Source organism: Rhinoderma darwinii, chromosome 5 (assembly GCF_050947455.1).
Source record: "Rhinoderma darwinii isolate aRhiDar2 chromosome 5, aRhiDar2.hap1, whole genome shotgun sequence".
NCBI lineage: Eukaryota > Metazoa > Chordata > Amphibia > Anura > Rhinodermatidae > Rhinoderma > Rhinoderma darwinii.
In genome coordinates, this window is record NC_134691.1 from 301,167,741 (window position 1) to 301,195,304 (window position 27,564).

The following is a 27,564-nucleotide window of genomic DNA, read 5'->3' on the forward strand; positions in this document are numbered from 1 at the left end:
CAGTCACTGCACTGGTTGCCCATCCCCTTCAGAATTTAATTCAAACCTATAAGCGTCAGTTCACACGTAGCGTAAATACTGCAGATTTTCAGCAACGGATTTTGTTGCGGAGAATCCGCAGCATAATACAGTAGCAGCAAAGTGGATGAGATTTGAACAAATTTCATCCACCCACTGCATGAATGCAGAGTGGAAAAACGGTCAGAAATTGAGACGCGGTGCGGTTTTGTGATCCGCAGCACGTCAATTGTATTTGCGTAAATGCTGCTTATTTGTTTCGGGATTTCCCCATTCAAATTTAGTGGGAAGGTACAACCTGCAACAAATAGCAGATGTTGCTTTTTTTTGTGTCAGAATCGCTGCGATTCTGCCACAAAAAAAAACACAACTCAGAAAAAAAATCTTGTACTTCCCTAGAAGTCTGTGTTTCATCCTCCAGGCCAGACTCCTGGGATGACGTTTCATCCCATGTCATATGGGATAAAATGGATGATGAAATGTTATCCCAGAGTTGCAGAGAGTGTTATGATGTCAGAGGGACGCGACGTCATGGTAAGTATCCTTTTTTTTTTCTGTGTAGTTTTCTGCCGCGGGCATTTCCGTCTGGCATACTGCACCGTAATTTGATGTGGTTTTCCAGCAGGAATTCCCTGTGGCACACAGGGCGGACACGCAGTGTGCTTTTATACAGCGCATCCACCCTGTGTGAACATACCCTTACTCGAACCCACAAAGCTCTCCACAGTGCTGCACCTCCTTACATCTCCTCCCTCATCTCGGTCTACCACTTCTACCCATGCTCTATGTTCAGCCAACGACCCTAGATTAACATCCTCCATAGTCCGAACCTCCCACTCCAGTCTCCAAGACTTTTCTCGTGCTGCACCAGTCCTCTGGAATGCGCTACCGCAGACAATTAAATTAATTCCCAACATCCACAGTTTTAAACGTGCCCTGAAAACACATTTTTAGAAAGGCCTATAACATTCCCTAACCTGACTCCTTTCCATGGCTCCCCCTTTAACATTAGTCATCAGAACCTGACCCCCTCATTTAGCAGTACCCCCCACACTCTTTGCACCCTAATTCACTTCATATATCGGTCATAGACAGACACCGGCTGGTGAGCGGCTCATGCAGCTTTATGTGTATCACCCCGTATGTATAAAAGATGGCTGGACCATTGTACTGAACAAGCACTTTTTTACATTTGGTGTGTCCCTTATTTCCTCATAGATTGTAAGCTCTTGTGAGCAGGGTCCTCACTCCTCTTATTTGGATTGTAAATTAGTTTTATCACTATGTAATGTCTGATATAGTCTGTAGATGAACCCTCTAAATTGTAAAGTGCTGCGGAATATCTTGGCGCTATATAAATAAAATTAGTATTAATTAGTCTGTCTGAGGCCAAAAGAGTGTCCTTTTGGCCACCACTTTGCTGGCATATTTTTTCTTTTTTGTAAAGATAGGTAAGTAAGGAATAACGTAGTAGATTATGCTCTTCCATACAATGGGATCCAGCAGAAAAATAAAATGTATACCACAAGGCATACTTTTATTTTTAACAAGGGAGACTATGGATTACGCCTCATGCACACGACAGTGAGTGCTGTATGAGTCCGAGGAAAGATAGGACATGTTCTATCTTTCCTTGCATTTTTCACGGACTCTATTCACCCGCTAAAGTGAATGGGTCTGTGAAGACTATCGGGTGTCACTCGGATCCCGTCAAAAACGGCCCGAGTGGCACAACGGTCACGTGTATGAGGCATTATAGTCTCTTTTCCTGGTACCAGAACTCCACCCATTTGGCCCAGGTGTTTTTAAATAGCAGGAGACGGCATAAGGGTTCCTACCCATTTTGTTCTGTTTGGCCACATGGACCACAAGGAGAGGTGAGGTTCGAAAAAAATAGTTCTTATGTGCAAAGCTCCAAACAGTAGAGATATGGGCAGCACAGCAGAACTAAACCTCCAGGAATCAGACTTATAGATCCCACAAACGTAGAGCACGTTTTTTTCTATTACCCCTATGGAGTCCACTGGAATGGATATATCTTCTCCCAATGTTTTTGCTTACACAACGGAGGACATTGATGGGATTTTAAGTGGGGCTTTGGGTGATCTCATTCCCGAATATCCCTTCCAAGATGGACATCAAACTCTGCTATGAATAGGAGTCAAAACGTGTGATCAACTTGATTTTGCATTGATCATTACTGGCTGAATACTACAAACACAATATGTATCCTTTTTCACATATGGGTGAATAAATTCATTTTTTGAGATTTCTACTCTGCAGTGCTTCCTCTTTTCCATGTTTTGTCTAGGTTATGGGATCAATAAGTCGGATTCCTGTAGGCTGGCGCCCTTTTGCCCTGGAGGTTTAGTTCTGCTGTGCTGCCCATGTCTCGGTTTGGATGCCACGGTTAGGCATCTGTCACAACTTAGGTTTAACGTATATGTCGGGAGCTTCGGAGTAGATGCTAAAAGTAGGCCAAAAAAACGTGATGTGGACTGGGTCTACGTTGGACATGTTCTGAGCTCTAATGGGCAGATTGCGAAACTCCCCTCCATGTAGATTATATTAATATTATGGCCATTATGAGAAATAGTTTTAGTGTGTTGAATGCGTAACGTGTGACATTTACTGTGAACGATCACATTTCCTCATCTGAAGTGTAATCACACCTCTCAGAAAAAACACATTTTCACCAAACTGTTAAGTAGCAAAAAATAAAAATGGGACGTACGATGATCACTAGAGACAAGGAGCTTTACCCGGCATAATGGTCACATATATGCTTTATCGTATACACTGTGCAGCAATTCAGCCTCACAAAGTGATGTTTGCTTTATTTTTTGAATAAAAATACCATACAGGCAGGAGAGCATGGACGTGACATGCGTACCTAGAATACAGTTTACTACTGTGCCAAGACAAGTACAGCAACATTTCTATATGGCCGGGTCCACACAGGACTGAAATGCTATGGATTTTTGCTACGGGATATAGTGTAGCAGTGTGGCTACTAAGGGACAGGATTTGGGCACAGAATTATATATTTAAAAGGAACGTTACAAGAGAAAGTGTCATTTCTCCTTATTTATTAGGCAAGAAACTCGACAAAAAGGTCTGGGTTGCTGGAGTGGGAGAGAAAAGTAAAGTTCCACTCCATCTTCAGGACAGTCCAGGGTTTGGGCTGCCTTAGGAGTCTCATTAGCTGCCAGCTGTTGAGGCTCCTTTAAGAAAGGTGTGATATATTCACACAGTGCCCCCAGTCTGAGGAAGGCATTGCCAGCCTGTGGGAGTCAGAAGTTCTGGTAAGAACACGTTTGTTGGGAGGTGCTGGACAGAAGGCCTTTCACCCTGATAGCTAGGGAAGCTGTACGTTTAGTTACAGGCTGGACGGCCTAGGGCTTATTTTGAACTGTTTTGTAAAACCGCTTTTCATGTGTGAAGACAAAGCTGGTTGCGGCCAGTTTCATACCAAATCCACGGTGTTGGAGTGAAAATTCTTAAGTGTGCCAACCATCTTACCCTGGAGATGGCGATCCTGTACCCCAAGTTGTCACAATATACAGCGGATTACGGTACCGGCCATGTGGATGAGATCTGAAGTATCATACACATACTGCAGATTAACCGAACGGAAATCAGAGCACGCTCATTCTGGTGCAGACGTTCACAGCGGATTTTTACCATTTTCAATGTAGAAGAGGTGAAATCAGCAGTGAATCCGCACGTAACAAGTGTGGATTAGCCATGTCTATAGGTACCCTAAAGGGGCTGTCCCATCAAGACAACCACTTTTCTAATAACGTTGTGGCAGACACTTTTCAGAGGAGATCTACTAATACTTTATGCAATTTAAATAAATGACTGACTAGGACAGCTATGATCTCCTCATGACTCTGCAGTTATTGTTTCATGTACATTATGTCATTTATTGAAAAATTTGAATAAGGATTGACCATAAATGAATGGACAACCATGCGTGACATGGTAACGCCAAGTGCCCTGGAGCAGGAGACTCCTGGCTCATTACTCAGTGGGGTCTCCTGGCCCAAATCCAAATGGCCCATCCAGGTGATCATAACATGGCCTAGAAATCAGGAAAGTTTGGTACTTGTTTAGGCCCTCAGTGACCTATTAAAATTGAGCTCCCATTAATCAAAATGTAGTGAAAAAAGTATACAAAGACTTGGATTGTTTTCCACGAGGAGAGACAATATTGTCACTTTCCTCTATATTATAGCAGGAAGGTTACGGCTTTAGGAGTCTAATTTGCCTCACACCATTAACCCGTTCTCTCATTTCCCTGAATACAACAGCGTACGTTTTTAGCTGAAAATCTATATTTACACCACAGAAAGCTTCTTTATAAAGCTATACATAAGGAGAAACGGGAAAACGACTCCATTTCTACCACAGTGACTACACTGACCAATGGTATGAATAGAAGGAGAGTGACTAGAGACATGACTGCTGGCCCACACACAAGCCTGGATTTATCCGGCCCGCAGGAGTCAGAGTGAGGGAAACCATCAGTAAACAGTAAATTGTATAACATTTATTACAATCTATTTGCACATAACGTACAGTAGACATCACATGGCTGCAATAATGACTAACGATGCAATGTCAGGGGTGCGCCCCCATGATTCTAACGGCTTAGTTGCCGCGGTTGCTTTTGACTGCAGCATTTAAGGGGTTAAACTAGCGCGTTAGGTATACACACACACACACACATATATATTTATTGACAGTTCAGAATCAATGATGCTGGTTAGCTGAGAGGGCAGGATCACACTGCAGGGTTTGCCAGTTTGTCGTTTACGGACACCGCTGCCCTCAGTTAACACAATTCAATATGACAGGCAATGCCTTTACTAGCAGAGAGTACTTCAGAAGGACCATGGGTGCGCAGAACAGGAAGAAATGCGTAAAACACAGCGCACAAGCGATGTATACGGATTTTACATGGCAACATTCTACACAGAATTTGTATAATGGGGAAAATGCAACATAGCAATGTGGGATAGGGAGATGAATATACTGGTTGCTAGGGCTGGGCAATTAATCTGGAAAAAATAAATAAACCGACATTAAGCACAGATAATGCCAAAGATGACGTTGTTTTTTTTTTTGGTTCTTCCCAGTTTCAACTGCATCTGCGTCTTTCGGACGCAGACAGTTGAATCCAATTGTGGATCAGGGAGCCGTCAGCTCCCTGCTTCACCATTCACTATGCAACGCCGGCATTGAGCAGCTTGGCTTAGCCAGGGGCGATGCAGTGATGTCAACGCACCTGTCTGTGCCAAGCCACACAGAGAATCGACCGGAGGAGCAGAAAGATCTCCTACACTAGTCAAGGAAACGGGGTTAGGGGAGTATTTATTTTTAGTAGGCACTATTTTGGAGCGATCGGCTGTGTTGGGGCAGCTATCTGAGAATTATACTGTGTGGAGGCAATATAGGGGCATTATACGGAGTGTGGAGGCCACAATGGGGGCATTATACGGTGTCAGGGGGTAGATTATATACAGTAGTATACAGCAGACACAGGGGATTTAGATTTATTCAATGGTGTGACATGTAGATAAGGGGCGTGGCATGCAAAAATGATCATGGCCTAAAGAATTGTTCATTATTCGTGATGGATGTTATACGTTGAATTTATCATGATTTTGAGTTCGGTAATAATCGTCCAGCTCTACTGGTTACTTAGTCCAGAATGGTTATTTTTTTTTTTGTAAACAAATTTTATTGAGTTTTATAGCATTACAAAAAAACCAAAATGTTATATATCAAAATTGATACATGAGAAAAGGAGATGTACAATAACAGCAACATATTGCATAGGGGAGTATACAGTATTCTACAACATTCACAGTATCACAAATGTGCATTAAGGTACTTGTTGTTACAAATAACATTAGAACAAAGTAACTAAACAATCAAGCGTAACCTCCCCCCCCCCCCCACCATAGCTCAAGGACCCATCAGTTTTCAATTCATCTCCAATAGAAACCAATAGACGAAAATAGGACATCAGATCTAATAGTCATGTGTAACTACATGTTCAAGCTTCGTGTACCCCCTCTCCTTGCAGTAGACCTTCACTGAGGCCCCAAGTTACCTAGCGTCCCCGCAACCGCTCTGGTCAAATACCAGGACGTGTAATGAAATGGTGGCATCAATTCCACAATCTCGCTTTGTTGATAGTGTTTGCAGATAAAGAGCTTCCATTTCTGGAAAAATTTGGAAGCTTTGGCCTCCGGTGTACGCTCTATATCTAACTTATCCATATGTATACCCTTCTTCATCTGGTACATTAGATCTGTAAGTGGGGATATAAGGGGCGTAAGCCATTGTGCCAATAAGCATCTTTTAGCAATCAGCAAAAATACATGAAGGGCCTGTGGTACACTAGGAAGATCGGGAAAGACATAGAACAGCAGAGGTAGAGGGTCCAGGGTAAGTGAGATTTCCCAAGTATCCTTTATAAATTGCACTCTCGGTCCAACACGGAGCGAGTTTAGGACACTTCCATAATCCATGTAGAAGATCGGTTTTGGGAGTGGCACATCTTGGGCAAGCCTCCAATCTATCGGGCGCATTTGGGTGTGGGGGGTATATTGAAACCATAAATAGCACGATGTAGAAACTTAAAATGTGTCTCACGCCATTGCTCATTTACTACCGCTTTTCTCACTTTTAACCACCCTTCCAGAATTTGTTGAGCTAATTCTGAGACCGGGAACTCTCTGTTCCATGCTTTAAACAAAAGTGCTGCTGTAGACCTCCCCTGTTGATCCCGAAATGTTTTATAAAGCAGTGATAAGGAGGTTTTAGATGGAGGAGAACCAATCATAGAATCAATAGGGTTTTCCAAACACGCCAGTGACACATCTCGGCTTAGGGAGCGTATAAAAGAGCGTAACTGACAATAGGCCAAATAATGATGCAAAGGGACATTAAAAGTATCTACCAATTCCTGAAAGCTCATTACACGATTTTCAGAAGGGTGTAGAATGTGCCTAAGTGTTGTGATGCCCAAAGCGTGCCAATGCCGAAAATCTGAGTTCTCTCCCCTGTGAGAAACCCGGGTGTCCCCATAGATTCATGTGTGGGGATAGGCGCTGAGGGAGCCTAAATGAAGACCTAAGGGACTTCCATGCCATTATAGTATCTCGTAATAATATGCGTCGTCTCACTTTGTCAGGGAGCATACCAAAAGCAGTATGTAATAACGATGATAACTGCAGCGGGTATACCAATCCTGCCTCTAGGGAATAGTAGATAGATCGCTGCAACCAATCTATCCCATGACTAGCAAGGCATGCTAAATTGTACCTACGGAGGTCAGGGAAATTAAGGCCCCCCAAGTCTTTGGGTAGTATAAGCTTCCTCAGCGCTATCCTTGGTCGTTTTTGAGACCAAATAAAGGAAGTAAAGGCAGCATTAAGTTTCAGAATATCAGTGTGTCTAAGGAGAAGGGGTATAGTCTGCATCGGGTACAGCAATCTGGGAAAGCTTATCATCTTAAGTAAATGACATTTTCCCATAAAAGATAATGGCAAGATGCGCCATCTCGTTAATTCATTAACCATTTTAGACAACAGGGGAGTGTAGTTGAGAGTATATATGGAGTCTGGGGTACGGCCAATATTGATTCCCAGATATTTTATCCAACTTTTGGCAATGGTTACCGGGATGTTTAGAGTGGACCAGTTAGATGAGGCTCGTGTCCGAGACAAATCTAGGAGTTCACACTTCGCCACATTCACCTTAAATCCGGAGGAGGCCTCGAAAGCCCTCAGCAGGTCAAAAACCCGAGGAAGATCCCCAAGCGGGTCTGATAAAAAGACCAAAACATCATCCGCAAAGTATGACGCCTTAACTACTGTCGAGCCTACCGTTATACCATGAATAGCCCCATCAGCCTCCAATGTCCTAATAAAAGGTTCAAGGGCAATGTTAAAAAGAAGAGGGGAAAGCGGACAGCCTTGTCTGGTGCCCTTAAATAGAGGAATAGAGGGTGACAGGAAACCAGGAGTATATACCCGTGCTGACGGTTCTGTGTAAAGTGCGGTCAAGTATGTGCGAAAAGGGCCCACTATGTGCATGGAATCTAAAGTCCTACCCAACCATCCCCAGTCCACCATATCAAAAGCTTTTTCGGCATCCACGGTAAGGATCGCTGGGGATGGATGAGCAGAAGTATTAAGATTTACGTAGTCTAGGACACTCAGAATTTTCCGTAGGTTTGACACTGCTGACCGGCCCTTAACGAAGTCCACCTGGCTAGGAGAAATTAACCTGGGAAGAATGAAGGCAAGTCTATCTGCCATTATTGTAGACATCAATTTCAGGTCTAAATTAATTAACGAGATTGGTCGGTACGATGATGCTAGAGCAGGATCTTTATCCTGTTTCGGCAAAAGCTTTATATATGCGACATTAGAGGCTGGTGGTATCGGCTGTCCGGACAGGTAGCCATTATATAGTTGAAGCAAACATGGAGCCATTTGATCCCTCAGAGCTTTGAAATATTCCCCCGTATACCCATCGGGGCCTGGTGCTTTATTGAGTTTCAAGGAATTGATAGCAGATTTGAACTCATCTTCCGTAATTGGGGAATCTAACAAGACTTTCTCTTCCTCAGTAAGAACAGGTAAATTTAGGGAGTCTAAAGAAAGAGGAGTCACACCAGGTGTGTTCTGGCGACTAGCGTATAAGTTGGCATAAAAATCCCTCAAGATGGAATTGATCTGTTTGGGGTGACTCTGCATCTGACCCAATTTATCCTTCAACCTAGCAATAACAGAGTGTGACCATGGACCTTTTGAGAGTCTAGCCAGGAGACTGCCTGCCTTATTGCCAAATCGAAACAATTTCGCCTCGAAGGCCGTGCGCTTCAGTTTCTCACCTTTATCTAACCATAACTCGTAGTCACTTTTGGCTTTTTTCCAGGATTCTCTATTAACTGGAGAAGGCGAATTCTGGAAAAGAGTGTAAGATGCCCTGAGAGTTGCACTGTAAGTCTCAATTTTTTGCTTAGTAACTTTCTTAAAATTAGTGACATACGCCATAATGTGACCCCGCATGACTGCCTTTGCTGTATCCCAATAAAGCTGAGTGTTAACTGCATGAGCTCCATTTGTCAATTCAAACTCCTGCCACCATCCTTTAAGTTTGATTTGGAAGGATTCCTCCATAGCTAGATTAGACGGAAATCTCCATAAGTAATCAGTACCATGGGGGAAGCAATCATGTACTTCCAATGATACAGGAGAATGATCCGAGATAAGCATCTGCTCTATTGCACACCCTCGCATTCGTTGCAATAAAAGTGGAGATGCTAACATATAGTCAATGCGAGACCAGGATTGATGAGGCTGTGAATAATGGGAATACTCCCTACCGTCTGGGTTATGTAATCTCCAGATGTCAGTCAAATCGGTGGCTGTAAGGAATTTTTTTAATATAGTTTCACTTGTGAGCAAGGGGACCCTCCCGTCCGGAGCTGCGTTGGTCTTATTTTCATTCGGGTGTAAAACGACATTCAGATCGCCTCCTAAAATTTTATGCGGATGTCGATCTGCTCCAATTGTAGTGCTTAAATTATGATAAAAGGATGAGCTACGTGTATTTGGGCCATAGACATTGTACAGACTGATTTGTTCGGTGGAGCTAGTAAGTAGCACATTTACCCAGCGACCTTCCGAGTCCCTGGACACCTGTGACACTGTAGAGGAGAACTTTTGGAGTATAAGAACAAGAACTCCGTCTTTCGAATCGACAGCCGGGGATCTGAATACTTGGCCTACCCATAGCCGTTTCATCCTAAAGAAATCTTCCTCTGACAGATGCGTTTCTTGTAAGAGCGCTATGTCTGCACGCAAACGCTTCAGTTGGCGCAGTACCATCATGCGTTTATGTGGAGACCTGAGTCCTTTGACGTTCCAGGATATAATTCTCATATAAGAGCAATTAAATATACGGTACGGATATAGGTGCCCCTGAGCATGGATTCCCGCAACATAAACTGCAAGATCAACCTTTTAACTGGAAACAATAGAACAATCCCCGCACTGAGAGTGTGGATTAATACCTTATCTCCCACCCATTGGTGCAATAAGACTTAGCTTCTTTCCGACACGCAGAAATACATTACCAAAAAAGCATATTTATGTAATATAGAACAATTACATTCAGTAGCCTTCCATTCCCCCCTACCTAAGTAGAATCAACTGGGGTAGCTGAATAAACAACAACATGAAACAGTTAGTATGTCCGTACTACATCTTCCATATCGACAAGGCTCAAAAGAAGTGAAGACCCGCCATCCAGACAATTCTCACTTGATCTGGCAGGTAATAGAGAAGACGACTCAAATCAGGCAATCATCGGTGAATAAAGAACGGCTCTGTCAGTCTGTGTTAGCCATCGAAATCTTGTCAGGTATCAGATGAAAGCAGACGACCCACCCGCTGGGGTTTCGGAGAAGATGGAGGAATTGTAGTAATGTCCCGACAGAAATCCAGGGGCAGAGTGAGGAGGGGGCGTAGGAGAATCCTTCGAAGTCGAGGGCTTCAAGCTTGCAAGGGCCTCTTCCGGAGACTGGAAAGATTCGAATGATCCATCCGATTGGAAAATTTTTAGAACCGCGGGATACAGTAAAGCAAATTTCATCTGACGTTTGTACAGATCTGAGCAAATTTGAGAGAATGCTCGCCTTTTCTTAGTAACCTCCGCCGAGAAGTCTCCAAAAATAAGAATACGATGACCTTTGTAGTCTAAGGGTATGTTCACACGAGGGCGTCCGTAACGGCTGAAATTACGGGGATGTTTCAGCCTGAAAACATCCCCGTAATTTCAGCCGTAACGGCATGTGCAGGCGCTTGAACGCCGCGTCAATTACGGACGTAATTGGCGCTGCTATTCATTGGAGTCAATGAATAACGGCTCCAATTACGCCCAAAGAAGTGACAGGTCACTTCTTTGACGCGGGCGTCTATTTACGCGCCGTCATTTGACAGCGGCGCGTAAATTATGCCACGTATGAACAGACAAACGTCTGCCCATTGCTTTCAATGGGCAGATGTTTGTCAGCGCTATTGAGGCACTATTTTCAGACGTAATTCGGGGCAAAAACGCCAGAATTACGTCCGTAAATAGGCCGTGTGAACATACCCTAAGAGTTCAGCCTCCTCCAGACCAGTTACACGCTCCAAATCAACTTGGTGCCTGCATTAAAGACAGCTGTCTTACATGGTCACCTGTATAAAAGACTCCTGTCCACAGACTCCATTAATCAGCCTGACTCTAACCTCTACAACATGGGCAAGACCAAAGAGCTTTCGAAGGATGTCAGGGACAAGATCATAGACCTGCACAAGGCTGGAATGGGCTACAAAACCATAAGTAAGACGCTGGGTGAGAAGGAGACAACTGTTGGTGCAATAGTAAGAAAATGGAAGAATTACAAAATGACTGTCAATCGACATCGATCTGGGGCTCCATGCAAAATCTCACCTCGTGTGGTATCCTTGATCCGGAGGAAGGTGAGAGTTCAGCCGAAAACTACACGGGGGGGAACTTGTTAATGATCTCAAGGCAGCTGGGACCACAGTCACCAAGAAAACCATTGGTAACACATTACGCCGTAATGGATTAAAATCCTGCAGTGCCCGCAAGGTCCCCCTGCTCAAGAAGGCACATGTACAGGCCTGTCTGAAGTTTGCAAATGAACATCTGGATGATTCTGAAAGTGATTGGGAGAAGGTGCTGTGGTCAGATGAGACTAAAATTGAGCTCTTTGGCATTAACTCAACTCGCCGTGATTGGAGGAAGAGCAATGCTGCCTATGACCCAAAGAACACCGTCCCCACTGTCAAGCATGGAGGTGGAAACATTATGTTTTGGGGGTGTTTCTCTGCTAAGGGCACAGGACTACTTCACCGCATCAATGGGAGAATGGATGGAGCCATGTACCGTCAAATCCTGAGTGACAACCTCCTTCCCTCCACCAGGACATTAAAAATGGCTCGTGGCTGGGTCTTCCAGCACGACAATGACCCGAAACATACAGCCAAGGCAACAAAAGAGTGGCTCAAAAAGAAGCACATTAAGGTCATGGAGTGGCCTAGCCAGTCTCCAGACCTTAATCCCATCGAAAACTTATGGAGGGAGCTGAAGATCCGAGTTGCCAAGCGACAGCCTCGAAATCTTAATGATTTACAGATGATCTGCAAAGAGGAGTGGGCCAAAATTCCATCTAACATGTGTGCAAACCTCATCATCAACTATGAAAAACGTCTGACTGCTGTGCTTGCCAACAAGGGTTTTGCCACCAAGTATTAAGTCTTGTTTGCCAAAGGGATCAAATACTTATTTCTCTGTGCACAATGCAAATAAATATATATAATTGTGACAATGTGATTTTCAGTTTTTTTTTTTTAAATATAATCTCTCACTGGTAAAATTAACCTAGCCTAAAAATTCTAGACTGTTCATGACTTTGACAGTGGGCAAACTTACAAAATCAGCAAGGGATCAAATACTTATTTCCTTCATTGTATGTGCTCTTTCCATCCTGCATGGATGGTGGATGCCCAAAGCTGCCGGCAGATCCAGCTCACATAGACGTCTCAGATCTTTAGATGGCACCGATTCTGGTAAGCCGACGATACGCAGATTACTGCGCCGAGAGCGGTTCTCTAGATCTTCTACCCGCTCCCACAATTTCTTATTTTCCAACCGGGTATCTCGTACGTGTTGTTGTAACTCCACAAGTCCAGAATCCATATTCTGAATCGCCATTTCCAGCTTATCTAGACGTTACTCATGCTGTGTCAGAGGTATGCCGATGTGACAATGAGGTTTCTATCGTTTTAGATAGGGATTCCTGCAAATCCGGGGTAATTAATTGTGCCACCTGTATCGCCAGTTGCTTATAATCAATGACACAGGATGTGTCGCCTATGGCCAGTACTTGTGAGGAGCTGAGCTTCGAGTGTTCAGGCAAGACACTAGGCGGGTTAGGCCCGTCCGCCATATTGGGCGGTTGTTCAGCCACGCGGCCTGATTTGCTTTGCGTCTTGGATTTCCCCATTACTGAGACAAATCTGTCCATGCACTCACCGGTCGATCGGGTTCAGCGCCCGGAAGGTGGCTAGGTGATCTGTGCTTCCCCAGAGAGTGTAAGTACGATCTGACAGGGAGATATGTGGAACGGAGGCAGGAGCGCTCTCAGGCGTGCATCTCTACATGCCGGGGCCGGAACAGTTAGTCCAGAATGGTTATTATACTACATAAGGAAGTTATAGATCTACCAATGCAGAGTTAGAGAATTAAAAATATATATATATATATATATATATATATATATATATATGAAATGTTAGTGACCCATTAGCTCTATGCTTGGTTTAAATTAGGGGACTAATTTAGATGAAATAAAACTAAAAAGAGAAGCATGATCGATATACTTTTAATTATCGCTTGAGTGGATTTGCAGCCCTCACTTACCTGCGCGCAGGAATCCTGCAAAACCAGCACAGCAGATTCTCCTCTCATCAGAGGTCAGGCACAAGCACACGCCATCTACCCATAGAGGAGATCTTTAATTATTATAACTCTGCGCTATTTTTCACAAGATTTTTACCACCATGGAATAACCACTGTCGACAAATGTATTATAGCGAGCGAAATTTCAGCATTTGTTTTTTTTTTTCTTTTCTTATTATTATTTACCATTAACGTCAATGGAAGAGTTTGTAAAACCACAATCTCCATTACATACAGCAAGTTGCGATGCGATTTTCCATAGAAGCAGTTTGAAAACAATTTCCAAGAACGGATACTTTACTTAATTTTTTTTTAAAGATTTGCAGCTATCGATTGCGAGAAAATCCTCGCTTTGAGATTCGGTGGTGGAGTGGTTTTGTGGCAGAGCATACTCCTAATGCTACGTTATACAAAAATGGCTCTAGCTATGGAGACAGTCGTAAGAACGCAAATAGGGACTAGAAGATTACTGGTGAAAATGCCGCCTCCTGGTCATATTCAGATTCTTTAATTTCTACGCTAATCACCTGTTTCTCAACTAAGAAGTGTACAGTTGGAGGGAAAGTCAATCTTTGCAACACGTTTGTTTTTTTTATTACTCCAATGCATCTAAAATAAATATGAAAGAATTTTTGTTAAAATTTTTTTATATTAAAAATGTTCAAGTGTTTTGTGTCTGCAGCTCCTTTAATAAGACCTATATGTTTCCATGGTAATAGACAACAAAAACAAAAATCTGCGTAGTCTGATCTTGCATTCATACCCCCTTCCATTAGGGAAAATATGGGAGGGTATGACTGCAGGATCAGACTACACAGGGTTTGTTTGTGATCGGTTACCAAGGCAACAGTTCTCCATAGGAGCTGCAGACACAACACTAGATTTTTAATAAAGACCATTTGCAAAGTTGCTTCATTTTTTTCATTTAAGATGCATTTGGACAAAAATAAGTACGGTTCTTAAGTAAACCTTCCTTTTAAAGGGGTTGCCCAAAATTAGAACATGACTGTTTTCTCAAAAAACATGAAACAGTGCCACATCTGTTCAAAGGTTGTATGTGGTACTGCAGCTTAGTCCTATACACTTCAATGGAGTAAAGTCGCAGTACCAGAGACAACTCATGGACAGGAGTGGTGCTGTTGCCGGAAGAATGTGCCATGAGCACCCCCCCCCCCCCCCCGACCAAGCAGCTGCTGGGAGATCACGGAGCTCAAGGCCATTTGACGATTTCCAAAATAAGAGGCTAAATGACTCGTAGACCTCAAATTTAAAACAGCGGAAATCATTGTTCAAGCAAAGGCGAAAAAGAGTTTAAAAAAAAATAAATAAAATCAACTTGGGGACCACTTACACGGCCGACTACGATCACTTGACCCCATCCATTTTTATCATGTCGGCAGAACATATGCCGGTTTACACAGGAAGGGGTGCTGCCAACAACAATAATATTTCTTGCAACATAAACCATACAATCAGCCGATGAACGAGCGTTTCCTCGCTCATTGACTGATCCTTGCCTTGTTTACACGGAGCAGTGATTGGAAACTTTCTGTGAACATTTGTTTGCACGATAATTGGTCGGTGTAAAAGGTCCTTTAACACATAGATTTTTATGGAATTAAGGTTTACAGGGTCTGTACTAAACAGATCTACTCATAGCAGAGATACACCATCTTCCACCAGCAGGAGATATCTGAGGAAATAATGTGTTTTTTTCCCCTTCTTCATTAATCCTGTATACTGCAAGGAGATTTAGAAGAACCGGACCGATCCTGCATCCGCGTGATATGGGACTGCAATTACACCAATATCAAGGACTGCAAAGACTTCTCATGTCTCGCTGATGATCGCGGCACTGACAGCCGTCTGTACAGTATTCTCTCCATCATTCTACCTTTCTACTAGAATCCACTGAAAGACATTTTTTTAATTTCTTGTAGATGTCATTAATTTTATATTCTCTGTATAAGAATACCAGGTCGTAAATCCAGTTTCACGTGACTCCAGCTGACTTTTCCACTTAAATAGAAGTGAATGGGAAAAGTTGTGCAACTTGTATTGAGACACAATTGCCATGCAAAAGTATTAACTCACTGTCAACATAGTCGACTACGCTATTGCTTCCCGGCAAAACGACGGGTCCGATGCACAACCGAGACAAGCGTAAACAATGGGCACCGGATCCGTCACCATTGAAATCAATGTCAGTTTGTGTCGGTTCAGGGTCCCGTTCTGACGGAAAGCTCAGATGGAACGTCAGAACGGGACCCCAACGCAGATGTGAATGAGGCCATATAAATCATGTTCTGCTGCAAAATATTCCATAGAGATCCAACCTGTCCATGTACTTCACTCACACATGGCCCATTTATAGACTTGTGTACGCACGCAGGAAATATTATATGTGTCTGCACTTCTTTCTGGTATAGGTGAGTAAATCTACCTGCCATAAGTGGATGAACTCTACATACCACAAATTCTGATAAAACAAGTCAAAGATTATTCATTAAAGGGGGTTGTCCGAGATACCATCATATTTTCAAAAACCCCTTTAATGCATGTAATTTTATAAATGCAAATACATTTGTAATATACTTACATTTTCCAAAGTGGCCCCGTTTCCAGATCCTGCCGTGCGGAACTTGACGGGTGACGTCACTCTCTGCACTGGCACTGCCGCTTTGTTAATCTTGAATTCTTTGCCGGGTATACGACACGTCACTTGTGGCGTGGTGTATATCGGCTTGTTTTGTTGTAACGCGCATGCGCGGCCCCTGCTGTTATCTGGAGAACAGCAGGGACCGCGAGAACAGCAGTGAAAGCGCATGCGCGTTACAGGCTGTGAAGCAGAACAAGCCGATATACACCACGTGACAAGTGACGTGTCGTATACCCGGCAAACAATTCAAGATCAACAAAGCGGCAGTGCCAGTGCAGAAAGTGACGTCACCCGTCAACTTCCCCATGGCAGGATCTGGAAACGGGGCCGCTTTGGAAAATGTAAGTATATTCCAAATGTATTTATATTTATAAAATTACATGCATTAAAGGGGTTTTTGAAAATATGATGGTATCTCGGACAACCCCTTTAAGAAGTGTTGCATTTCAGCAGAATCGATGGCATCAGATTATTTATACCTCCATAACATAAGCGTCATCTCCCATACCAACCTCCACCACTGGCCATACACATTAAGGGCTTATTCAGACGAGCATCATACGTCAGTGTGCTGTCTGTTGAAAAAACAGCAGACAGACCCATGCAATTCAATGGGGCTGTTCACACAACCGTTGTTTTAACGGACCATGTGAAGGGCGCGTGAAAAAAAAAAATAGGACATGTCCTATTTTCGTCTGTTTTCACAGATCTCTCAATAGACAAGTCTATGAAAGATCTGTGAAAACAGGTGCAACTCGGATGTGAAAAACTGACGTTTTTTCACGTCCGAGTTTACACTCGTTCATCTGAATAAGCCCTAAGGCTGGGTTCACACGACCTATTTTCAGACGTAAACGAGGCGTATTATGCCTCGTTTTACGCCTGAAAATAGGGCTACAATACGTCAGCAAACATCTGCCCATTCATTTGAATGGGTTTGCCGACGTATTGCGCAGACGACCTGTAATTTACGCGTCGTCGTTTGACAGCTGTGAAACTACGACGCGTAAATTGACTGCCTCGGCAAAGAAGTGCAGGGCACTTCTTTGCAACGTAATTTGAGCCGTTCTTCATTGAAGTCAATGAAGAGCAGCTCAAGATTTACGAGCGTCACAGACACCTCACATAATGCGAGGAGCAGCATTTACGTCTGAAACGAGGCAGCCGTTTTCTCCTGAAAACAGTCTGTCTTTTCAGACGTAAAAGCCTCTCATCGTGTGCACATACCCTAAAGGGGTTTTCCAATCTGAGAGGTTCACCTGACAAGCTTTCTTTTAAAGCACAACACACAAGAGGTATATTCCACAATATAACAAGTAACGTATTACAGATAACCAGGTAAATCCAGACAATACCACACAAAGCAAGCACATCTAGAAAGTCTCTGGAATTTATACAAGCATATTTCCAGTACTTTTTAAAGCCAAACGTTTTAATTGATTCCAGCAGAATAAATAAAAACTGCATTCAGGATCCGTTTGGCAGTGTTCATGCAGTGGCGGCCTGTACAGTATACAGCCATTTAGTACGCATTTTAAAAAAAAAATGTAAGAAAAAAAAACAAAAAACAACCACTCCCAATACAGAACACTTTTGCACTCGATAGAGTGGGCTATTGCAGGTACATAGTAAGCCTAGTTCACACAGTGCATATTTTGTGTGCATTTTTTAGGCCAAAACCAGTATTAGACTCAGGAAAGCAGACCTATAAGGCCTCTCTTTATATATTTCTTCTGTTTAGGTTCCGTTCCTGGTTTTGCCTTAAGAAATACATGCAAAATCTGCACTGTGTGAACAACGTCATACAGCTCTGTATTGTGCACCAAATTACTGGCCGCAGTCATGGCGGGGGTAGTAAATCATGAATAAACTTGTGTGAACAAGCATCATGTAATATTTGTGGTGATGGGGGGGGGGGGGGCTGCAGGCCGGCTAGTGTTTTATATGGGGCACAGACAAGGATTAGGTAGATGGATATCTATGCAAGCACTCCGCCTCCATGGAGGGGTTGTAAGGTATGCAAGCAATCCCTGCTATAGCGGCAATTCCCACGATCAGAGACCAAACTGTTAAACATAATATATTACAGAGGAGAAGCGTGTCCGGTGCTCAGTTCTCTCTATGCATTTCCCTCAGTGTAGCTTCAATACTAGTGAACCAAAGCTGGGCCTGTTTGTCAATGCCTTTTCCATACAGTTCTCATCTTACAATGTGTAAATCTATTCAGGACCGTTAGTTGTTGAGATCCAGACTAACCCCTGCCCTCAACCATCCATTACTACATTGCGAATACTCGCCTCAGCCAGTATCTAGTGTCGTCACAATGTTTCTATGTCTGAGCTATGTCATTCGTACCTAATAAATTAAACAGGCAGCGTCCATGTAAGCGGGTTATGCGCTGGATCTTCGGGGATTTCTACTTTATAATGCAGCCTCTTCTAGCTCATTGATTAAACATAAAGACATACTATTTATGTGCAGATTATCTCCGGCACCAGATATATATATATATATACACACTAGTCAGTAAATAAGACTCCACTTTCACCTAACTCAGCTGCTCACAAGAGATGATCCTGTCGGCGTTCCTTGGACCTGAATCCACACTTGCATATTGATAAGCTGCATTGCGCACCCATAGCCATTAATGAATGAAGACATAAAAAGTTCACTGCAAAACTGACTCATCTAAGGGAACGTCAGGCAGGAAGGGGGAGAATTCAGAGATAAAGCGGTTGTCCGATTTCAGCAAATTACTGTTTGTATAATTAAAAGTTATAGAATTTTCCCATATACTTTCTGTATTAATTTCTCAATTTTCAAGATCTCCGTTTGTTGTTATTCAGTAGGTAGATTCATGGTTTACTTCCAACGGATAAAAAATTTCGTCCATGGTCATGTGACGGACACACAGGTGCTGGGATCGTTAGAAAACACAGCTCTCAAACATACTGTAACGATCCCAGCACCTGTGTGGCCATCACATGACCATGGACAGAATTCAATCCACTGGAAGTAAACAAAAGTTTCTACTGACAACAGGAAGCAGAGATCTTGAAAACCGTGAGGAATTAATTCAGAAAGTATATTGGAAAATTGTATAACTTAATTATACAAAATATTACATTACTTTGCTAAAAACGGACAAACCCTTTAAAAGGAACACTCCAGGCAAAACGAATAATTTTGTTATGCTTAGTATAGGGCCTGATGAGGCAGGGCTCTTTTAATCACCCATTTAGGCCCTGAGCAATGCATTTCACAATGCATAAATTTTTCCTGGAATGTCAAGGTTTTTTGCACGAGTAGATGAATGCAAAATTTAACTAAAATTGTGAACACTGCTGCCCATACATATTCAACAGCCGTCGGCCTATCCACAACTCCTATAAACATTTCAGCTCACATTGGCAAAGCATCTAAGTTTCTTTTAATACATAGAGTATACATGTCTGACAGACACCTATCTCCACGCAGAGCAAATTATTGGACCGATTAAAATCCAAACGATCCAATCTTTCTTTCACTTCATGTACACGACGGATCGCCGAGAAATCAGAAAGATCTGCCAAAAAATAAATATCTAAAAATCCAATATATCTATGGCCAGCTTTACACGTTATCTTATGAAAAGAGCTCTTCCCTAAAAGAAAAAAATAATAATTATGTTTATAGATGACATTTACAAGGCTATTCTGTCAACTTCTGACTAAGTAAAAGCTCGATTACACATAATGCATGCTGAACGCAGCTACACTACATAATGAAACTTCAGAAAGATGGGAAATTCATATCATTGAAGTCAATGGGTGCGTGAAAACCACGCATGCCGCACGGAAGCACTTCCGTGCGAACTGCGTGATTCGCGCAACAGCTGTCAAAAGGATGAATGAAAGCAGAAAAGCACCACGTGCTTTTCTGTTTACAAACATCCAAACGGAGTGTCATAACGATGGCGGCTGCGCGAAAATCTTGCAGCCGCGCATCATACGCTGATGACACACGGAGCGGTTATGTGCCTTTTGCGCACGCAAAACGCCACGTTTTTTGCGTGCGCAAAACGCACACGCTCGTGTAAATGAGGCCTTAGTTTGTGATCTACCTGAACTCCGCAAAGTGTATTCTAGGCGAAGATGTTGTGGGTCTGCTTTTCTTTCACCAGGAACAGCGCCACTCTTGTCAATGGCTCTGTCTGGTATTGCAGCTCAGCCCCATTTATTTGAATGCGGCTCCGCTGCAACCCCACGCACAGATTGGTTGCTACAGGGAACACTTACTCTTTTTGTGTGCACTAGTCCTTACACACGAGGTCCAATGTCTGCCATCTTTTTACATTCTGTGTCCATATAGAGACTATCTAGCGGGAAACTTTGTACATGGCTATGGACTATGCTAGCAATACAGAAGTAAACATCACCTGGCTCTGTGTATCAAATGGCACCTCGTACAAATCCAGGGTCAAATTTCACAACTTCATCAGAGAACTCTGGAGGTTTTCTTTCAATGTGTCCTGGAGTGCTGGGTTTTCTTCAATTACAAAAAAGCTCCTGGGCATATTAAGGCATCTCATGTTCTTAACAGTAAGGGTGTGTTCACGAGGCTTAGCAAATATGTCTGAAATTACGGAGCTGTTTTCAGGCGAAAACAGATCCTGATTTTCAGACGTTTTTGTAACTACTCGCGTTTTTCGCGGCGTATTTTACGGACGTTATTGGAGCGGTTTTTCAAGGGAGTCAATGAAAAACGGCTCCAAAAACATCCCAAGAAGTGACATGCACTTCTTTGACCCGGGCGTCTTTTTACGCGCCGTCTTTTGACAGTAACGCGTAAAATGACACCTCGTGGGAACAGAACATTGTAAAACCCATTGAAAGCAATGGGCAGATGTTTGTAGGCGTAATGGAGCCGTTTTTTCAGGCGTAATTCGAGGCATAAAACGGCCGAATTACGTCTGAAAACAGTGCGTGTGAACATACCCTAAGAATGCTCATGTTTTGGGACATGAACCCTGCACCTCTGTAGATACCATCCTAGTAGTGTCCATATTGCTACACTGTACCTATGGTGTTGAGTTACATTACACCAAATGTTAGGAGACTGCATAAAACAATTAGGGCCTGTTCACACCTACAATCAGCGTTTCCGTTGCTGTGCACCGTCAGAAGTGCAGAACGAAAATACCGGTAGCGGCGGATCCGTTGCATAACGTCATGACGTTGCCCGACGGAACCCATTGACTTTTAGGCTGGGTTCACACGACCCATTTTCAGACGTAAACGAGGCGTATTATGCCTCGATTTACGCCTGAAAACACAGCTCCAATACGTCGACAAAAAATCTGCCCATTCATTTGAATGGGTTTGCCAACGTACTGTGCCGATGACCTGTCATTTACGCGTCGTCGTTTGACAGCTGTCAAACGACGACGCGTAAAATGACTGCCTCTTCAAAGAAGTGCAGGACACTTCTTGGGACGTTTTTGGAGCCGTTTTCTCATAGACTCCAATGAAAACAGCTCCAAAAACGGACGTAAAAAACGCAGCGTAAAACGCGAGTTGCTCAAAAAATGTCTGAAAATCAGGGGCTGTTTTCCCTTGAAAACAGCTCCATATTTTCAGACGTTTTTGGTCACTACGTGTGCACATACCCTAAGGGGTTTTGTTGGGTTTACGCCATGGCGTTCGTAGTTTTACCAGAAAAAAATTGTGCAGCATGCAGCATATTGTTTCCAGCATTTTGGACCATATATTTGATGGAGGCCCCTAAGGGTATGTTCACACGGCCTATTTACGGACGTAATTCGGGCGTTTTTGCCCCGAATTACGTCTGAAAATAGCGCCTCAATAGCGCTGACAAACATCTGCCCATTGAAAGCAATGGGCAGACGTTTGTCTGTTCACACGAGGCGTATATTTACGCGCCGCTGTCAAAAGACGGCGCGTAAATAGACGCCCGCGTCAAAGAAGTGACCTGTCACTTTTTGGCCGTAATTAGAGCCGTTATTCATTGACTCCAATGAATAGCAGCGCTAATTACGCCCGTAATTGACGCGGCGTTCAAGCGCCTGCACATGCCGTTACGGCTGAAATTACGGGGATGTTTTCAGGCTGAAACATCCCCGTAATTTCAGCCGTTACGGACGCCCTCGTGTGAACATACCCTAACAGAGCCTCAAATGTAGATGTGAACATGTCTTTATCTGAAACCTGTCTGATTTGATTAGTGCCTACCTTGCACATGACATAGTAGGATTTACACCCTGTGGTAAAATAAAAGTGTGTTTTGCCACGATTTGTAGCAAAACCGCACCATTTTGGCATGATGCATGGCAAAAACGCATTTTGACAGCGACGTGCAAACCCAGCCTAAAACCAAACGGGTAATGAGTTATTAAAAACTTCAACCACAACTGAAGCACGCTGTGTGATACTGAGCACCAGTGGGAAGCCATCCTCCCTATCAAACTTATGTTTGAATGTGTCACAATGAAAGTGGAGCCCCCTTTAAAGGGGTTGTCTCATGAAGGCAACCCTAGCCCTTCTGCCCTATTAGGGACCCCACCTCTATGAGCCAGAACGGAGAGTCACCCTGTAAGAGCAGCTCCCGTTCTGGTGGACTCAAGCCATCCTTAGGCCGCCAGTCATCTGAATGGCCACCTTGTAATATTACCTTTCCCCTGCAGCTGCGAACAAAAAAGGAAAATGTGTGGCTTTACCCCGTAAAATCAGCTGTGGCCAGTAGGCTGCAACAACCCCTCTCCAGGATGACATTTTTATGTACACCTTTGAGGGCATTTTTTTTATTTTTAATAGCTTAGTCCGTGTGATTAGTGTAACTTTTTAAATAGTTTTTATTAAAAAAAAAATTCCTTTTGGAGATACAGCGGTTCTGTATTCTCTATACTGAACTCTATCGTTCGCTTTACACCGAATCCATCAGTCCCGCAGACCTGACTGGTTCAGTGTTGGCGGGTCCTGTGATCCACTTGTAAACGATCACATCTAAGTCCACCAGGGAAACTTGGTTGTTTTATTAATTACATTTGCAGCCATTAGTAAAAAAAATAGAACGATTTAGGAACCCGGATAACCCCTTTAAACAGTTCTAAGTAGGATGTAGACAAGAGACAATGTTATATGAGGGAGGCAGCAACAGGTGGATTTATTAGTGTCATAAATAAAACACGGGTATAAGGGTAAGTTCACTCGTAGCGGCCTCAGCGCGCACACAGCGTAAACCGCTGTTAACCTGTGAAACCATGCGGCCATTAACAATCAATTTGGGTGTCGGCTGCATTCAGACACTGCTAGATGTGACCTTAGGGTACGTTAACATTTGCTCTTTGGTGTGATTTTAAACCACAGAATGCTCCATATCCCTTATGTTTGATTTTGGTTTTTTTTTTTTGCACCTCCCTTTCCTTATGGACTTCAATGGTGAAAAACTACAGCATATAAAACCACTACCTTTTCCAACGCTGGAAGCCACATCACCATCTATACCTGTGAATGTAGCCTCAGATATTTATCGTGAAACGCATTCAAAAACGATGAAAAACTATTTCTCACACGGTGCCAGAACTTTTCCCTGAGCCATTATTCATATGTCACTATTCACTACAGCAGAATATGGAGAAAAGCAGACGTACATATGGAATATCTGCTCATTTCACAGAAACGCCTCACACAAAATAGTAGCAGAGCTACAAACGCGGCATTGTATATTGAGGCCTGGAGGAAACACCACGAGGAATTACTGCAGGAAAGTAAAACACCCAGTCATATCTGGTAACGAAATAACATCATGTACTGGCGCTACACAACCCATATACACACGGCAGCAGATGGCGGCAAAGGAAGAAATCTGTGCTCACAGTAAGATACGCCATGTAAACACTGAACATTACCTCACCCACCACAGCCAATAATAATGTACAACTCATAAAGGCCACAAACCACCAAACATGACTAGACTCATATCTTGGATGTGCTCTTATAATATATTATGGAATTGCACTGCTAGTCATTGCCTTTTAGTATAACTCCACTGCAGCAACTGCGTCCTCAGGCTAAAAGCGGAGTAATAATGGAAAATGCAACACGTTGGGATCCATAACAGCCTTTTATGTGTGGACGGTGACTTGCGGCCAGATGACCCCAGATTATTCTGCTTCTTAAAGCTTCACATTAACAGTAAACGCACATACGTTCACATATACTGTTGATATCACACGTGGCAAAAAAAAAAAATTCCCACAAAATAAAGGCTTAGCTAATGATATGCCAAGAGATATTTATGTCTGGACATACAGCATGCGCCATGAAGCTGAAATAGCAGTGACATTTACATCGGTCGGAGCAGCAGAGAAATCACGCTCAGAGATAAATGTTGACTCATTGCTGGCGTTCCAGCCTTGTTGATGACATCACTGCGCAAAAAAAAAAGGTTTCGAGAAAGTTGGCCTTAAGTGTACACTGCGGGGAGATTCATATAGAGCAGGATGAGGAGAGGAGTCCGCACATTATACCTTCCCACCGACATACTCTTCATAGTCTACTACTGGACAGAGCTGGATGAAACTAAAACGGTCATGTCATCCAGCCCGCAGGGTTCTCAGCACAGGAATGTCTGACGCTTGTCATTATGCCGGCATAGTCACTTCATGCTCTGGTTTGTCTACTGAAATGTGACAGATGTAGTAGAGCAGAGTTTCTCATTTAACTCTTTGGGGGCAGTATATTTTGTGCATTCATAATGTGGTCTACCTTCTGTCCTATGTAAAACCACAGATATCCAGATCTATTGTGCCAAATGACAAACTCAGCACTGCTACACAAACTGAAACTAGCCATACATAGCAGATTCTATTGTGATCCACTGACAAATATCCATCTATAGATAATGTAATATGTACGGGATCCCGTAGGGTGAAACAAGAACAGGTTGGATTTTAACTTGTCTGATCCTGTGCTTCCTCCTCAGATGAGTGGTGTCTGATAGCCACTTATCTCGGTCTCCCTATTAAACTTGCTCTCTTAGGCCTTGTTCACACAGTGTAGATTTTGCATGCATTTTTAAGCCCAAACCAGAATTGGATCCAGGAGAGCAGACTTATAAGTCCTTCCTTTATAAATTTATTTTGTTTAGGTTTAGTTCCTGGTTTCGGCTTAGAAGATACATGCAAAATCTGCAGCAAATCTGCACTGTGTGAGCAAGGCCTTAAAGAGGACCTGTCACTAGGTCATATAAGTTGAACTGGCTTACGGAGCTGAAAAGTGCGGTCACCCTGATTGCAGTACTGGTTTTTTTGTTGTGTTTTTTTTCCTGGTCCCGTCCCGTTCCAGTGAGCTGGCCCACTGTTGTGTTGGCTCCCTATATGCTGATTTGCTGTAGTTAACCAACAATGCATTAACTACTCTCAGGCTGCCCTGCACTGATTGGTCAGCATCAGAGACAGGGAAGCTAGCTCCACCTCATTGGCTAACTGCAGCAAATTTGCATATAGGGAGCCAACAGAACAGTGGGCCAGATCTTTGAAACGGGGGGTTTACAGGAAAAAAAACAAAAAACGCTGGAATCAGGGAGACAGAGAGATTCAGGTCAGTAAACCAGTTCAACTAACATAGCCGAGTGGCAGGCCCTCTTTAGAGCCTCCAGTTGTACTCTCCCACCCGAACTGACAACAAGTGTGGAGAGACGCTCTTGCGCCGGGCGGTACAGTTCCCGTTTGCAGAGCATCATGCATGGGTCCTATCAAATGGAATTAGACTAATGAACAACACTCTGCAGGCGTTGCCACAGCAACCGTGGTACACTTTAACCGTACATGTATATGGTGGGATTGGGGAACATAGCGGTTGGCCAAATGATCGTTCAGTCAGCAGACTATGTGTATGGCCAGCTCCCCCTATAGACAATTACGGCATATTGATTTGATATCAATTCCAATCCTGAGAAGGGCCTGCGCTGGATGAGACACACATACAATATAGAATGTTTGATATTATTTTGTGCATGTATTACGGCATCTGTAGTGGACACATGACTATATCCATACAGCTGGCTATAGAAGTAAGGATTTGTCTACGCTGTATTATTTCTGATCAGCACACGGTCGATTCATATTAATTGAGAATCCTATAAAAAGGTAAAACAATTCATCATAATGATGGGAGTGATTGGTCAGAGCCGGATAATCTACTGAGGACCCACGAGCAGCAGTGAGTTATCAGATGTCCCCAAATACAAGTCACGACGGTGGGACAACTCCCATGAATGGTAGCAGAGTATTATATTATATTATAGAGGCAGGTGACGATGATCACCCAGATAACACTGCAGAGATGTGATGATCACTGGTCTAGAAGCAGGCCCCTATATATATATAAGTGCTGGTATATAGTGTATACCCCCACAGCTGGGCCTCCTGCTATACAAACATATGAGGGGCAGGTACCTGGCTCAGAGCAGATCCATCAGGCTGAGAGCCGGTGGTGACAGGCAGCAGCCAGGTGAGGCAGCTCCATACACTGCACTATACACATGAATGCTGAGCGCTCCTACCTTCATCTTCTAGCTCCAGTTTCTCCAGCATGCCTTCAATGGTGCCTTGAGCCTGTGTGGGGAGAAGACAGGGGATGAGTATTCACACAGGGGAGGAGGAAGCACCAAATCTTGTCTCCCACTAAACACAGCACCGGGACAGCCCAGTCTGGATGGGGGCGGTGCCTCGTTCTCCCACGCTTACGCCTATTGGGCGATTAAGAAAATAGAAGCCTGATTGGTTCGCGGCATAAACCGAGTTGGCCAATGGCTGAAAGCACCAAGCCATGCTCCGCCCATTTTCTGCAGCGCACAAACAAGAGCCGCCGCCGGCTGTCACTATGGGGACCTGTGGGGGTCATTCTCTAAATGGCGATATATATATATAGATGAGAGCTGCTGCCGGCTCCACCCTGCCGATGATTGTGGTGTGTGGACTGTCAGTACGATGTGTGCACGGCTGTCACCCAGGAGTGTAATGTGAATAATGTCATGTGTGGAGAGTGCGTGTGTCACCATCCATCTGTAATCAAGTTCCGTCTTTGGGTCTATTCACACGCGGCGCGGCAGACATTTCTGCAACTGAAAATCAGTTCCATTCATGAGGCTGTGTCTGCAGCATGTGCATGGATTTCTGTAAGTCCCAATAAGATAAATGGAAGAGTCCCAGAAAATTCTGCAATACATCTGCTGTGTGTGAATAGACCCTTTGGGGAAAATTAACATTCCTACTCCAGTTCTCTGGCATAAAAATGTCGCGAAAATAGTGACTTTTAAGTCGTTTC

General features: G+C 43.5%; 1 protein-coding gene across 6 annotated transcripts in view; it reads right to left on the reverse strand.

The window, feature by feature from the left end:
- Positions 1-27,564, reverse strand: part of PRKAG2 (protein kinase AMP-activated non-catalytic subunit gamma 2) — a 321,755-nt gene that overhangs the window by 45,375 nt on the left and 248,816 nt on the right. For all 6 annotated transcript variants that reach the window (XM_075827366.1, XM_075827367.1, XM_075827368.1 and 3 more), the window contains one exon: positions 26,801-26,852. In XM_075827366.1, coding sequence (XP_075683481.1) covers positions 26,801-26,852 — 52 coding nt within the window. The remainder of the gene's footprint in view (positions 1-26,800; positions 26,853-27,564) is intronic.